This window comes from Camarhynchus parvulus, chromosome 2 (assembly GCF_901933205.1).
Source record: "Camarhynchus parvulus chromosome 2, STF_HiC, whole genome shotgun sequence".
NCBI classification, from domain to species: Eukaryota; Metazoa; Chordata; class Aves; order Passeriformes; family Thraupidae; genus Camarhynchus; species Camarhynchus parvulus.
The window spans coordinates 89,861,277-89,876,322 of NC_044572.1; the positions used below are offsets into that span (position 1 = coordinate 89,861,277).

At 42.9% G+C, this 15,046-nt stretch overlaps 1 protein-coding gene across 2 annotated transcripts in view; it reads right to left on the reverse strand.

The window, feature by feature from the left end:
• ANKS6 (ankyrin repeat and sterile alpha motif domain containing 6) overlaps positions 1-12,527 on the reverse strand; it is a 42,576-nt gene extending 30,049 nt beyond the window's left edge. Inside the window, exons 1-4 of one of the 2 annotated variants that reach the window (XM_030971507.1) lie at positions 11,929-12,527; positions 8,122-8,621; positions 5,155-5,199; positions 3,284-3,488 (exon numbers count right to left, since the gene is read on the reverse strand). In XM_030971507.1, the coding sequence (XP_030827367.1) occupies positions 3,284-3,488; positions 5,155-5,199; positions 8,122-8,621; positions 11,929-12,284 (1,106 nt within the window). In that variant the 5' untranslated portion in view covers positions 12,285-12,527. Of the gene's footprint in view, positions 1-3,283; positions 3,489-5,154; positions 5,200-8,121; positions 8,622-11,413; positions 11,877-11,928 lie in introns of those variants that run through there. The other variant, XM_030971508.1, reaches the window with a different exon arrangement.
• Between the last annotated feature and the right edge of the window lie 2,519 nt (positions 12,528-15,046).

Here is a 15,046-nt window from a genome sequence, read left to right on the forward strand (position 1 = left end):
TAGTCATGTTTACTCAGTACGACTTACATTAATCAACATGCAGAAAGCTAGCCTTAAAAGCACCATTTGAATATCAGCTTCCTAAGCTAATCCTTTGGAAGTGACTGCAGTATGTTGCTAAACACCTTTCCAATGAAAGCCATTAATGCCTAGGGCAGAAAAGCAGATGGAACGACAAAGGACATTTCAGTAGTCATCGCATGCCATCACTAACACTTCAATGCAACCTAATTTTCACAACTTGCACATTAAGAAATTGCATACAGAAAAGCCAAATTGACTGAAGATAACTTATAAACTTCAAACAGTACTTCACCTAATTACAGCTATAAATTTTGTAATTGAGAGGGCACATTATCAATTCCCTGAGGTGTTTAAAATGCAAAAACAATCAGCATTAAATGTCAACCAACACAAACACCTCCAACAAAAACTCCTCAAAGCTAGCTGCATAAAAGACACTCACCATCCTGCTCCAGTTAGCCCCTCTCCCCTCTGATACACCTGAGTAAATAAGCAGAACTGGCCTTGTGAGTTAAAAACAATACTTCAATTCAGTCTATGAAATAACTGAACAGACAACAAAGCTAGGGAAAATATATTTAATATTAAAACTCTTTACAGTGACTGACCTTGTATAAAATCAAACTCTGACACGCATCAGCAACACAGAGAAAAAACATTCTCAAGCATCAACAGGTAACTGCAAATTCTAATAATGAAGCTGAAAAATGGATCTCAACATCTCCACTTCAGAGCACCATTTCTTATTCAGATTACATTTCCACTCCTGAACTCACTCCACATAAAATCAACCTGAAATGGAGGATGACTGTTACTCCTCTCTTCTAACAAAAATTCTGCTTATCCTTCCAGAGCTCCTCTGCATATTTCCTATTACTTTCCTACTCTTCTTTAAAACTATCATCCCTCCATCCTGCTTTCCAGTCCTGCACCTTGCGAGTAGACAGACACACAACTTTTAAGTGCCTCCGGCTCAGAAAGACCTTGCCTGCTCCTTCCTTCAAGCCCTTCACACTATTGTTGGTCCTGAGAAAGGGTTAGCTGAGGTCCTGTGGAGCTCAAAGATTTCCAGATGTTATGAAAATTTGCAACTTTCCATGCTAAGAAAAAGGCTCAGATGCAAAGTATAGAATTACAAGGATAAGTACTATGCACATGAGGTATTCCACCCACACCGCGGCAGTGCGAATGTGGCTTTACACACAATGCTCTTGTATATTTCAAGTGCAGTACCTCCACTTGTACTATGATTGCTCATCATAGTAAAACTTAGCACAGCAACTGTACTTCTGCACCCTTCATGCGGCTGCTGCTCTTCTACTGATCCAGATGTCCCTGGAGTCAGTCTTGCCCTCATTACTTACCTATGACACCATACAACACTGAGTGAGTTTCATAGATGGCTGTGATGCTGGGATTATCTTGGGTGACTAGGGACATCTTTTACCCTTCATGGATAGCTCTAAGTTCCCAAGAAGTCACATCCTTATTTCCAGGGATGTCCTTCTGGTCTTTTCACTGAGCCAGTGTCCTTTACACAGCTTTACATAAGCATGAACGACACCAAACACTCCTAAAATTCCACTACCTCAAATGTTAAGCATATTAACAAAATTAACTTACAAAGTTTCAAACTTACAAAGTTGACTGATATATTAGGGAAAAGACTTTTCATAATCCCATCCTCCAGTAAACTGAACAGCCAGTATCTGAACACGTGCTGGACTAGCTTTTGTATGTGCTTCCACAAACAAGTACCTGAGTACCAGCAAGGGGACATGCTAGCAGCCCTGCCCATCACTTTGTGCTGGCTGCTCCTATTCCAGCTGTGTACTGTGTGACTGATGATAAGCGAAACAGCTGCACCAGAAAATCTGATCTTAGTGCATTTCTGTCACTACTATCAATAAAGGTCCCAAGAACTTCTTCAGAAAAGTTTCACAAGGCAATGACAACTTGACCTCCTATTTTCCCTCTTTGTTGCATTTACATAGTCCAAGGAGAAATGCTGACTAAAAAAAAAATGGTGCAGAATACCTGCCTTTATACAATTAATGCACTACCACTTAAGAGAACCTTCACCTTGCTGCAGGCCTTATCTACAACAAAGAAAAGTTCACCTTCCTGAACTGAATATCTTGTATTCAAACAATGTTAAGTATATGATAGATATCACATGTGAAGTACAAGCCAGGGCAATTTCTGAGGTCTGGCTCTTAAGCAGCTACTTGGATTTACGAAGGAGCTTTACAGAAAATGACAATTATTTTGGTTGCGTTTCCAGAAACTCAATGAAAACAAAAGGCTGAACAGGAGAACATAGAAATGGTTTTACGACTAGAAAATGTGGTACGTGGAAAGCTGATTGCCTTGAAGTTTCACAACTTCATGTAGACTTACAACCCTGGCAGGAGGGGTGATAGAATTTTTCACAATATTGAAAAACATCAAAGGATGGAAGCTGAAGTATGCACCAAGGCTCCTGGGGACTGCCTGGAGCACTATGTTCTCAGTACTTACTAAGCTTGCTTCAGGTTCCCAAATGCTTTACTCATTCTAAAATCCAAACATCACAGAATCACAGAATAACCAGAGTTAGAAGGGACCCACAAGGACTGTTGAATCCAAGAATGTTGAATCCCTGCACAGCACCATCCCCAAGAGTCACACCATGTCTCTGAGTGCTTTGTTCCAACACCCCTTGAACTCTATCAGACCTGGTGCTGTGCTCACTTCCCTGGGGAGCTCTTTCCAGTGCCCAACCACTCTCTGTGCGAAGAACTTTTTTCTAATATTCAACCTAAACCTTGACACTTCTGGCCATTTTCTCAGGTCCTGTCACTGATCACCACAGAGAAGATGTCAGTACCTATCCCTCCTCTTCCCCTCATGAGGAAGTTGTAGACTGCAATGAGTTCTCCCCTCGGTTTCCTCTCCTCCAGGCTGAACAGGCAAGTGACCTCAGCCACTCCTCACACAGCTTCTCCTCAAGGCCCTCCACCATCTGTGTTACCCTCCTGTGGACATTCTCTAATAGTTTAATGTCTTTCTCATACTATGGTGATCAAAACATGATTCAGATCTGCTCCAAAAAGCTGAGGGCAGTGCAAGAGCCATGAGAAACTGAGGTCACGAGTCTCTTAATTTTTTTTAAGATCTCTCTGCTTCTAGAGTCAGTATCAAAGAGGATTTTTTCTATTGGGACATAAGAAAAATTAAACTTCTTTACTGCTAGACATAAAGAGAGCACATATCTTACCCATGGTACGTGGCCTGCATTAGTGCTGTCCAGCCATGAACATTATCCTGCTTATCAATATCAGCCTTCTTCTCAACAAGGAACTGAACAAGGGGCAGCTGTCCTGTTACAGCCGCAATCATTAAAGGAGATGCACCATCAACAGTGGTAACATTAACCTGACTCAGATCTTCATCAATGATCTCTTTAACCAGCTGAAAGTTTCCTGCAAAACAGGGATAAAACATAACCAAAATGTTAGTTAATTAGTACATCTTTCCAGCTGACATAAAATTGCATGAGGCACTGTATTTTCCTCATTTTCTCTACCTGTACACTTATGGCGCAATCCCATTACAATAATTATTTTCTGAAATGAACTACTAAAGAAGGTTGTATAAACTGCAGTGCATCCTGCATGTGAAGACACAAATAGGAAATATTTCTATTAAATTGCCATAAAATGATGTCCTGTTAAGAAAATTAATGATGCTCAGGCACTATGATTTTTCCTTCAAAGATCCCTGTTCCATTTCCACATGCTGCAATCATAGAATAAATGACTTTAATATAAAGTAGGTGGGTACAAAGGCACTCTAAAATGTGGTGGACGTCATCCCTTGCCTTAAACAGCTAGAATAATGCCCTGTCTCACACTGACTGGTAAGTTCCTCTTACAAAGATAGTTCACTGATTCTAGAAACCTTTACTGATAGAATTCCACAACCTCAAAGGAGTTTATTCCAGCGTTCAACTTTCTTATATTCTGAATTTTTTTTTTCTGCCTCCAGTATTCGAACTACACCTCCAATACAAAGCTTCCCTACTCCTTGCTCAAGAGTAAAGTCATTTGTTGTCATTAGTCAGCTTTACAGTTCCTTAAAAGTTAATCTAATTTTCAGGTTTCCACATAAAGGAGCTGGTAGTCACTTGAGTTCTTGTCTAGATTACAAAAAGCAGTATGAAATATGTTACTGAATATATTTGAACAAGGTTGGGGGTTTTTTCCTAAATCTTGAGGTAGGGCTGCTTTTAAAAATCGTATGAGGTAGTCAGGATTGCCTTAAACAGAGAGCTCAAGCTCACCTACATCCTGTATTTTTCTGATGTCCTATGGCAGGCAAAAGCAGGGAAGAAGAGAAAGGAAAAAAAAACTCTGTGACTGTGTGTACCACCACAGGAACAGGGGCAAGAACAAGCAAATCATCAACTGCCATGCAAATGGAAAAATTTTCACCTTTAAAAAAATCCCTTCAGATGGTAAACTGCTTCATAGCATAAGCTGCTTTCAACTCAATCACAGGCATGAACATTTTCCTTGGAAAGTCGTCCAGAACCCCAGACAAACCCTGCAGCCACTTGAATGCACTCACTGAAACTGACACCCACCAATGCCACTCAGCTAATTTCTTGGAACAGGACTACTTTTTGTATGTTCCAATTTGGTAAAAGACAGTGGGTGGCTTTTTTAACACAGACCCAGAGTACTGACCTTGTTAAACAGAAACCCTGGAACCCACAGAGACACCAGAATTTACTTTGAACCCTGGACACTCCTTAACCTAATGAGTTGCTTTTTTAACAGCAATGCCATCCATAGCCAAATAAAAAAAAGCCAAAACCCAATGTGCTGACCAGTATTCATTTGGCCCCTCCTGTGCTACTTCTTCTGACCCAGCACTAACATCTGTAAATCTCAAAAATCACAGGGTACAAGAAGGGCACATGGTCACTCTAAAAATCTAACAGACTTCAGGTTTTCCCAGGAAGATGTTTTGGTAGCTCACATGTGAAGAGCAGGAACAGAAAAATCATGTTTCCCACACTAGCAAACAGACATGCTCTGAAATTAGAAAAACTAGACAGGGTGGAAGAATCATGACAGTACTTACCCATTTTCAAAGCATGAAAGACATCAGGTTGCCTCTTTTCTGCATCTGAAAGAAATATAAACATTTCTATTAGCAATCAAAAAATAGCAAAAATCTCTAGTAGAATTTTTATACAAAAAAGGATTAAAAAATTCAAGTACTATAAAACATATGTTTAGGCATATATTTAGTAAGAACAAAGAAAGTATTGACAAATTCTGTATTACCTTTGGGAAGAATGAATCACCTGTATAGCTCTCTGAGCAGAGCTAAAGCTAGAAACTATAATAAGGCACCGGTACAGGCTTTTCAATTTCCATTCTCCATCAGGAAATTGTATTTGGAAACTCTTTTTTTCCTGCCTGGAAATCTAAAATGTCCACTAAAGAATTACAGTATGGCTTTGTGATCTGGTAAAATCACCTTTACAACAGTGAATACTCAAATTGTATGGGATTATTTTAAAAGGTGACTCAAAAGGAGTTTTACAAGCTGCTCCAGTTTTATTTCCTCTTGAGTATTTCCAGGTTAATTTGTAAAGGTCACAAAAATAATAGTGTCAATTTAACTATGCAACTTATTACTTGTGAATTAATAGTCTTCAGCTCTCAGATAATCATCCCCATAATAAGAAATCATCCCCATAATAAGAACTGTAATTATTACAAATTGTAATATTTTGAGTGAAGAATCATTCTTTTTACATGGCTTAACAGTGCTTTGAAAATCCTGACACTATATAAGATGAGGAAAAAATAGTGACATATTTTTCACCTTCCACTCAGGTCAGAAAATACCATCCTCTATCTTCCCAATTATTACTGACAAATTATTACTACAGAATCAATGGGGTAACAAAATGTTATGGAAAACAAGGAGACACTGAGAGATTTCGTGAGCCCAATTCTGGCATTTTTATGAAATACAGAAAAGGTTTATGTTCACAGCTTTACTTCAAAGGAAGTCACCTTAATATGCTGAACAAAAGCAGTTGCTGAAAAGCCCAAAATACTCCAAGAAACTCTTATTTTAAGACCAGGAAAGAGTGATGGGTCCTACATTTTCTCCTGATTCAGAAACTGCTCTTATAGAAGGAACTGTGTGTATGAGCTCACCACTGTAAAACAGATTTAAAAAGACTAGTTTAGGAAAGGACCAGGCTCCATTCTTGTCATGTGAAAACCCTGGAGGAGAGGCAGCTTCAGGGAGCAGGAGACCATGAGAAGATGACAGAAGGAAAGTGTTGTGTTGTGTCTGTATAAGTTGGACTGTTCTGTTCCCCCCTGTCATGTAATGGTTCTGCCCTGGTACTCCCTTCCCTCCCCTGTGCTGCCAGTTATCCCAACTCCTCCCCAGTTGTCTTGGAGACTAATGTATTCTTTCTCAAATCCCTCCCCAGCGCCCTGTCCGTCACTCAGCGTTCCCACCCTTCTCTCTAGAACTCTCTAGAAAATTCCAGCTAGAGCATCAAGTGATTGGTTCAGGGGCCAGGGCCCCACCCTCAAGTTATCCCCATTGGGGTTTTGCCTAAGTCAATCTTTTGTATCGCACTCCCCTCTAAAACTCTATTTGCCCAAGGACTGACTCCTCCCCTGTTTCCCTCCCTCCTTATAAGCTGTTGCAACTTCCCCCTCTCTTTCTTCCGTTGTCGGTTCCTCTGGGACTCAATAAACCTGGATTCACCGCAGCTGGAGAGCGCTCTCTTCTTTTTCTGCTGACTGTAGCCGTAAGCCAAGCCACGTCCTACCACAAGGTAGCGCTGCTGTCATAGCACAGAGCGTTTGCCCTAGGGGCTGTCCCGAACCACGGCGATCGGGATAGTGCTCCCCTACTGCTAGCGGTGTTGGATAGCTATCCGGGACGTCCGAGAATGACCATCCTTCTCCAGCTTGACCACTTCAGGAAAGACTGTGATCTGGGTAAGCCTAAGTAAGGACAGGGACAGAAGGCACGTAACGCTCAAGCCATTCCAGGTAGTAAATTTGCTACTGAGGATAGCTGTGGGAAGAGAGCTGCTTTCTCCTAGGAAGCAATTCACCCTATGTATGGCAATGGATCAGAAGAAAAGTTCCTTCTTTCCTGTCTTCCATACAACAAAAATGATCTTTCTTCTTCACAGGATATTCAAGACTCCAGCACTAGAGGAGACTTGAAGTATGGTCAAAAACCAATGCAGAAATTTGTGTGCAAGAATAATGTTTTTACTCCCCTCTCTACCCAAATGAGTTACTACCTCCTGATGATGGAAATTCCGCCTCAGCAGAGGTGACAAACATCAATCTGCTTTAAAGCAAGTCCAGTCTTCTCACTTAAGTAGAATCCTTCGATACTTTAAGCTGAGGCCAACTCTGCCTGAACATACATACATCCAGTACATGCAAACACATGGACACCAGTGAATTCCATGGATCTCAGATCCTGTGTACTTTAAGCAACTGATGTCTGTTCCTCAAGGTCATGAGCAAACATCTACAATGAATCAGTCCTGCCTGGCAGCATGGCTGGATGAAAGCTCTACAGTTCCTACTTAACCTCTAAGTCAATATCTGAGTTCACACCTTCTCTACAGCAGAAACACGTTTGATTTTTGTTCTTACTTCTTCAAATACAAGGGAAGCTTGTCCTGCAGAAATGACACAAAATGTAGACAACAGTTTTGGACATGTCCATATGGCAGTGGAAAATGATCTTTCTAGAGCTAGCCACATCCTTATCTTTTATAGCAAGCAGTACAAAGCAGTACACTTCCCAATGCTGGCTTGCATAAATATCTTGAAAAGTGTCCCCAAAACAGCCACATACAGACAGGAATCTTATCCTGCTAATATGGAAAAAAATTGCTGAAGTTGGGCACTTGTACCTCAGCTGAAGTAGGTGTGCCTACTCCAACATTTTCAAAATCCAGCTGCAAATTACAAAGAACATCATGCCCATACATAATAAACTCCTCAATTTCTAAAGTGAAACAAAAAAAATAACATTCCATACCTGCCTGAGGCCTAATCGTTGTGAGAGATTCCAAATACTCCTTCATGTCTTTGTGTTTGAAGCCAACAGAGATTTCAAAAGGTGTTTTATGTAGTACATTCAAGTGATCAGGATTGGCACCTTTCTCCATGAGCTGCTGTGCCAAGCTCACCTTTCCACTAACGGCTGCCAGCATTAAAGGGCTCCAGCCCATAGTCTTTATAGTGTAGTTACAATCAGCTCCCCAGTCTAGCAACAGATGCACCACTGCCTCATGTCCATGCTGAGCAGCTGCCATCAGTGGAGTGATATCAGGAAGGTCATCTCTGCTGCTGTTAAGTACATTTGTGCTAAAATGGTCATAATTGTCCACAAAAGCTCCAGATTCCAGCAACAATTTCACCATGCTGACATGACCACCTCTGGAGGCCATTGTGAGGACACTGGCTCCTAACTTGTTCTGTGCATTGAGATCAGCACCATTCTCCAGCAAGATGTGGGCCACGCTTAGATGTCCAAACCTTGGAAGAAAGAGACAAAAGGGAGAATTAACACCTTGGACTGCAAGAACCAACATACTCTGAACCTAGGAAACTTCATTACCAAATTTGCCAATTAACTAATACATACACTGTGAGGGATCATACAAACATCTCTGAATGTGACAATGGGCACCTTGCTGGAAGAGACCAGTCATCAGCTGAGGGCTGTAAACTAAACCATTCCACATGCACCAGTGACCATGCTCATAAAGCAGGCACCTATTGAAGAGGATGGTCTGCTTAAACCAGCAAAGTGCCAGCCTCATTTTCTGCTGCAGGGCACCAACTCACAACTTCCATAAACCAGTGTCACTTTCATCCTCTTTTTCCACAGCTGTATCACATTAATAGATCAATGCCAGTTTGTTTCCAGAGATCTTTATTAAGTACTGCCATTACTATTGAACAACTGGAGTAAATACTGCAGAGTCAGTGCTAACTAAGGAAGAAAAACACCATTTTATCAACTGGACAACTTCCCTCAACACCAAGGGGACCAGAGAGGGTCTTTAAGAGAAATGGCTTACCAGCAGAGTGGGACAACTGGCCATGTGAACGGCCTTCCCAAAAACAATAAATGGAAATTACTCTGCTCCTCAGTCAGACAGACCAGCATGGGTGGGAAGCATCAACACAGTTCAGCCCAACACTGAGCACCAAAATGAAATGAAAATAAATTTTAAAAAAGTAAGGTGTTTGAGTTGGCTTCCAGCGAGGTATTCCTTCCTGATAATTGGGGATACCCACTGTGTAAGTTGACAAAAGCAGGCAGACAGAACAACCACAAATTCACTTAGGTAGAATGCAAAGAGTAAATTTATTTGTTACCTCGTGAACCTGGGGATCCCCAAAGGAACGTACAGGCAGAGATACAGAAGTGGAGAAGCAGGCATCATTTACCAGTTCATGCTAAAGGACCAATGGCCAGCAGTTCACACAAGACTTACCAAGAATTATTCCTAGCTGCAAGGTCACTTAAGTGATTTACAATCCTCCTCAAAAGTCTTGAGGTTTTTAACCCATTCCTTCCAACACCCAGCACTGTGATGATGAGCATACAGGGACTGGTAATGGGTGTGCCATGGTGTCTTGTGATTTGACTGTCTGTTGCAGTTGCTATGTCAGGCTTGTGCTATGATTTCAAGAGACTGCTATATTACAAGGCTAAATTAAAACCCTGTGTAATATTAAGTATCTGCCAATAAAGAAATATGGCACCAAACTCTCTTTGTGTGGAATATCTACAAGAACTTGGTCAGAGTACTGAACACTGACACCAGTTTTACCAGCAACCTAGTTTTGGTATCACTTGGCTATCAGAGGCTCTGCTAGTTTGTCAGTAAGCAAAAGGCAATCAGGCAAGCCACACCCCCAACCCACCAATTATCAGTGAGAAAATGGCAATCCCATATTTTAATAAATATAATACCTTGACAAGATGTGTGCGTTGTGCTCGTGTTGCAGGCATCATGCACTACTGCATGCTCATGCATGTTGTGCTTAGCACAACCCAACTCTGACCCTGAAGGCAACTTTTGTACATTACAGCAAAGCAAACTTTAGTCGAGGAAACCTCAGAGAATGCTACTAACCACTTAAAGCAACCACAGCCTCAAAATCCTTTGTTTCTTTCCAGAGAGGATACGGTTGCAGGAGGAAGCCTCTGGAGCTTGTGTACTCCCTAAATCTACCCTGTACCCTTCACTGCATCACCTCAGTAGAGCCTGCAACCCCTGCAAACTGTTAATTTTATGCATATATGCTACCTCCTGTCCAACTGCAATACAGCTAATCACAGCCAGAAAATTAAACAGCTACCTAAGTCTGAAGCCTACCTTTGTACAAACACTGGGCTTCCTTTCTGGTTATCCATTAAAAAGAGAAAAATGCTCTTCTAGTTTACGCTTTTCAACAATATATACAGTACTTTTCAAATGTCAGCCAGTAATTTCTTGAAATCAGTGAGAGGGTTTTAGTCATCTGACTTTATTGTTTTTAGGGAATGAGCGTATGGTATTCATTAAGGGGAAAAAAAAATCTGTTTCTGCAACTTTTTTCCTTTTCTTTAAACCTTCATAAAATAACCAGATTGTTGAACCTTGTCTTCCTGTTCTTACTGGGAAACCAGCTGTGTGACTCATTCTTTGGGAACTTTCTGTGGCCATTATTTGAAAAGAGAAATGTTGACTTTGAAACAGATTATTTTCTTCCTAGTATTCTGAAGTTATGAAATTTTTAAAAAACCAACCAGCCAACAAAAAACCCAAACAAATACAAACAAACAAACAAAAACTCCCCCGCCCCCCCCAAAAAAAACAGAAAAAAACCAAAACAAAATACCACCAGAATAACAAAACACATTCTCTTGATTAAGCATTCAGTTATCACAGGACAGCAATGCCCTCCAACCCTGCAAAACACGCCTGTGAGCCCAAGGTGTGCTTGTAGGAATGAAGACAAGCACCAACCCCAGCATTAGCAACACAGGAACCTCCCACTGCCCAGCAGTGTGTTACGCATAGGACAGCATCAGTGATGCACAAAACAAGCGTTTTGTCATTAAAGACCCTCAGCAATGATTTTCCCTGTCCTCCGGCAAGTCACCTAGGCAAACATGGGCAAGCTAAGGGAAATTAATTGTTTCAGTTCGCTTCAGTATGTTTTACATCAGACGTAGTTTTCAGCAAGTAAGACACACACAGATGGAAAAAAAAAAAAAAGAAACCAAAAAAAAAACCCATGCAAAATTAAGTAAGGCTACGTGCATATACCTATTGTCACAGAGGAAAGCAGTGTTTCGTGTTCACGTTAGCTCCAATTTTGCGCTGGCTAAACCAAGGAATAGCATACACTGCTTCAAATACCACATTCTCAACATGTAAAGTTTCTAATGCTCCAGGATAACACTTAGCCAATTCTACACGGGACAGCCGCTCCTCGCCCCCGCCCAGGGACGGGAACAGGACCACTCCGATCCCCCGGAACAACGCAGGGCTCCGCTGGCACCAACCCACTGCGGCCTTCATCATGGCGCCCGGCCTCTCTCCCACGCTGGCTCGCCCGGAGCTCCCCGGCGCCCTCCCTCGGCCCGGGGACCGCGGTTCGGAGAGCGAGGGAGCCGAGCGCCCGCGGCAGCCCAGGGGCGGGGAAGGCAGAGCCCCGGCGGCCCTCCCTCCCTTCCCCGCCCCGGTGCTGCCGCCGACTAGGCCGACGCTCCGCGGCGAAGCGGGATGGCGGTGGGAGACCCGCACCTCGGCCCTGATCCCTCCCTCCCTCTCCCCCGTACCTGGCCGCTTGCATGAGGGGGCTCCATCCGTAGTGGTTCCTGCTCTGCACCGAGGCGCCCTTCCGCAGCAGGAAGCGCACCAGCTGCTCGTGCCCCCCCGCCGCGGCGAACTGCAGCCCCGTGTTGCCGGCCTCGTCCGTGCAGTCCACGGGCACGGCGGGGCTCGGCGGGGACGACGCTTCGCCGCGGGGCTCTGCCGCCGTCTCCTCGGGGCCGCACGAAGAGGAGGAAGGGGCCGCGGGGTCGCCGCCGCCGCCGCCGGGCAGCCCCAAGAGGCGTCGGGCGGTCTCGCAGTCGCCCTGCTCGCAGGCGCGGAGGAAGAGCTGGACCTGAGGGGGCACCCCGCTCTCCCCCATGGGCAGCGCTGCCGGGCCCCGAGCGGCTCAGCCGCCCGCGACCGCCCCTCCGCCGCCGGGAAGGCAGCGGGGAGGAGGGGACTCGGCTGGCAGGAGGAGGCCGGCCCAGGGCGGCCGCAGCGCCCCGGCCGCTTTCTCACGGCGCGGAGGGGGAGCCGGGCTGGGCCGAGCTCCTTGGAGCCGGTGAGGGTTATCCCAGCCTGGGCCGGGGATCTCGGCCCCTCTCCTGCCCCGCTGGCAGCCCCAGTGGTGTCCCCTCGCCTCGCCATACAGCGCCTGTGTCCTCACGGCTCCTGCCCCTTTCGCCAGGGATTTCTGCGCTCTGGGCTACAGCCGTTCCGCGCCGTTACTGACTGCCCCACAATTAAGTGTCTCCGCATTACGTGTCTCTCTGCCCGGGGTCATGGCAGCACGCCTTCGCTGTGGGGCTTATTTTCACCTGACACAACAATCCCTTCTTGCTTCACAACGCGACTTCCTACAGCCTGGCGCGGTCCCTCTGTCAGCCTCGCTCCGTGTACCTGATCCTTCAGCCTTGCACCGTTCTACTTTGTGTCTCCTTTAGCTCCAAAGCGGTCTCTCTCTTCAATGAGATACAGGATTCGAAATTCAGTCTTTTCCTCTACAAACACCTATTTCCCATCTCCTGACAGCGCTGATTAGTCTTTCAGTTTAAAATCTTTGTGCATAAAATGTGAATTTCTTGTGCATCTTCTCTTCAGTTTCAGCCGCCCAGCAAATCCTGAAATCTTTTCTAGGTTAAACTGATTTTACAACATTAAAGCAAAGCAAAAAAGAAAAGAAAAATCTTGAACTTGGTCACTCAAGGATATTGTGTTGTGTCCCTATTTGTAAATTCAGATAGGTAATTTTCTATGAAAATCAGTGACTTCAATGGCAGGACAGGGCGCTTGCTATAGGGTGGAGGGTTTGAGAAGACTAGGAAAACTTAAAAGGAGTATAAAACTATCAAATGCCACTAAAATGTAGCAATCCCCTGGTTTTAGGCAGTGGCATTCTTATCTTCCAAGTTATACAGCGTTTTGGCTCTGAGACACTGGCAAATCCAGATTGCCAGATCATCATGGCAAAGGGCCAAACTTATTACACTTGGAGAAAATCTACAGCAAACAAGAGTCTTGGCTGAGGTTATGGACACTTTTCCTTTGGGAAAGTACCATTCATAGCAAAAAAAAAATTGCATATTTATCATTACAGAAATAAGAGAACAATTTCCTGGACAGGGCATGTATTCAGGGATACTTCTTTCATTATAGATAGCATGTAGAATATTTAACTCATGTAGAATATTTAAGTATGTGTCACCTACATTTATATTTAATTTTCTTAAGCATAAAGAAGCTTACAGTGGCCATGAAGAATGAAGACGCATGGCTAAGGAGAATTTTGGTCTAGCCAAAACAGCCTACAGCCATCCTTGCATTATAACAGTATGAGAAGCTTGCTGTTGTCAATAAAGCTGGATGGTGCAAATCACTCTTTGTAAGATTTCAGAGCCTGGAAGAAGGTAATGGCAAGAATGATTAATGCAATACATTATTCATGATTAAAGAAAATTGGGTCATACTTACCATATCAAAGTGCATGCTTGGATATAGTCAAATTAGTGACAGGATCACTCCAGTTTATCTTTGAGATAAGCTACTCAACATGTTGATCCTACAACTTTATGTTATGTAACTGATGGTTATGCTATCAATTTGTACTAATGGTTTGAAACTCCAGACAAAAATATCATGAATGGAATTAGAAACCTATCAGCAAAAGATGCAACACTTATTTTAAGAAGTTTATAAGACATAGGAGATATTTGATGGGGTTTAAAAAATGAGAGGGAAAATGATTTGTCCTGAATTCTGCTGCTGTTATCGATGGCCATCATCTTCAGTTGACATCCTAGGCATTTATACTGGTATGATCACTCAGGGATTTCTGTCACTGACTGACGATCAAGGCAAGGAAAAATAATCAAATTTCTTCTGAAATTAATAAAGTTCTATGGAATATTCTCCTGGATGACACAGTACCAAGATCTTAGGAACATACAGGACTTGATTTCTTCACCAATGAAAGAACAACCTAAACCTTTCAAACAGTTCATTAGGATAAGATAATGGAGAAAACTGAGGTTGGAAGATAAGATGGGACAAAATAAAACCAAGATTCTCAAGTGCAGACTGTGTTTTAATTGTTCAGAAGATTTGTCCAAACTGCATCTTTATCCAGTCAGTGAAAAATGCATTGCTCTTGACAAGAAATTCATTTACATCAGTTCTGTGGTAATTTGTATAGGTCAATGTTAGATTGCTCCAAGGTTAAAATAATTTTGAATGACAGAAAAAACCCTAATGAATGAAGAAATTAATTTCAAATAAAGATGAGGAAAGTGCAAGGAACAGAACAGGCCCACCAAAACAGGCAGAACAGATAAGGCAGAAGTACACATGTCAGGAATCAACATCTGTGAAACTTCTCTAATGTAACTTCTCCACTGCTGATGATCTCAAAACACCAGCAACACCAGCAAGGAGATACAAGCTTTATTGATGTTACTCATCATATAATGTGAAATGAAAGGTATAAATTACTTAGAGTCATTGTTCTTCAAGACTCGGAACTAAGCATTTGTCAAACAAAGCCTAGGAAACCATTAGAGCATGTAATGTACCTGTGGAACTAGTAAAGTAAGTATAATATGGCAAATGTACAATGATGAAAAACTACAAACTGGCCAGGTAACA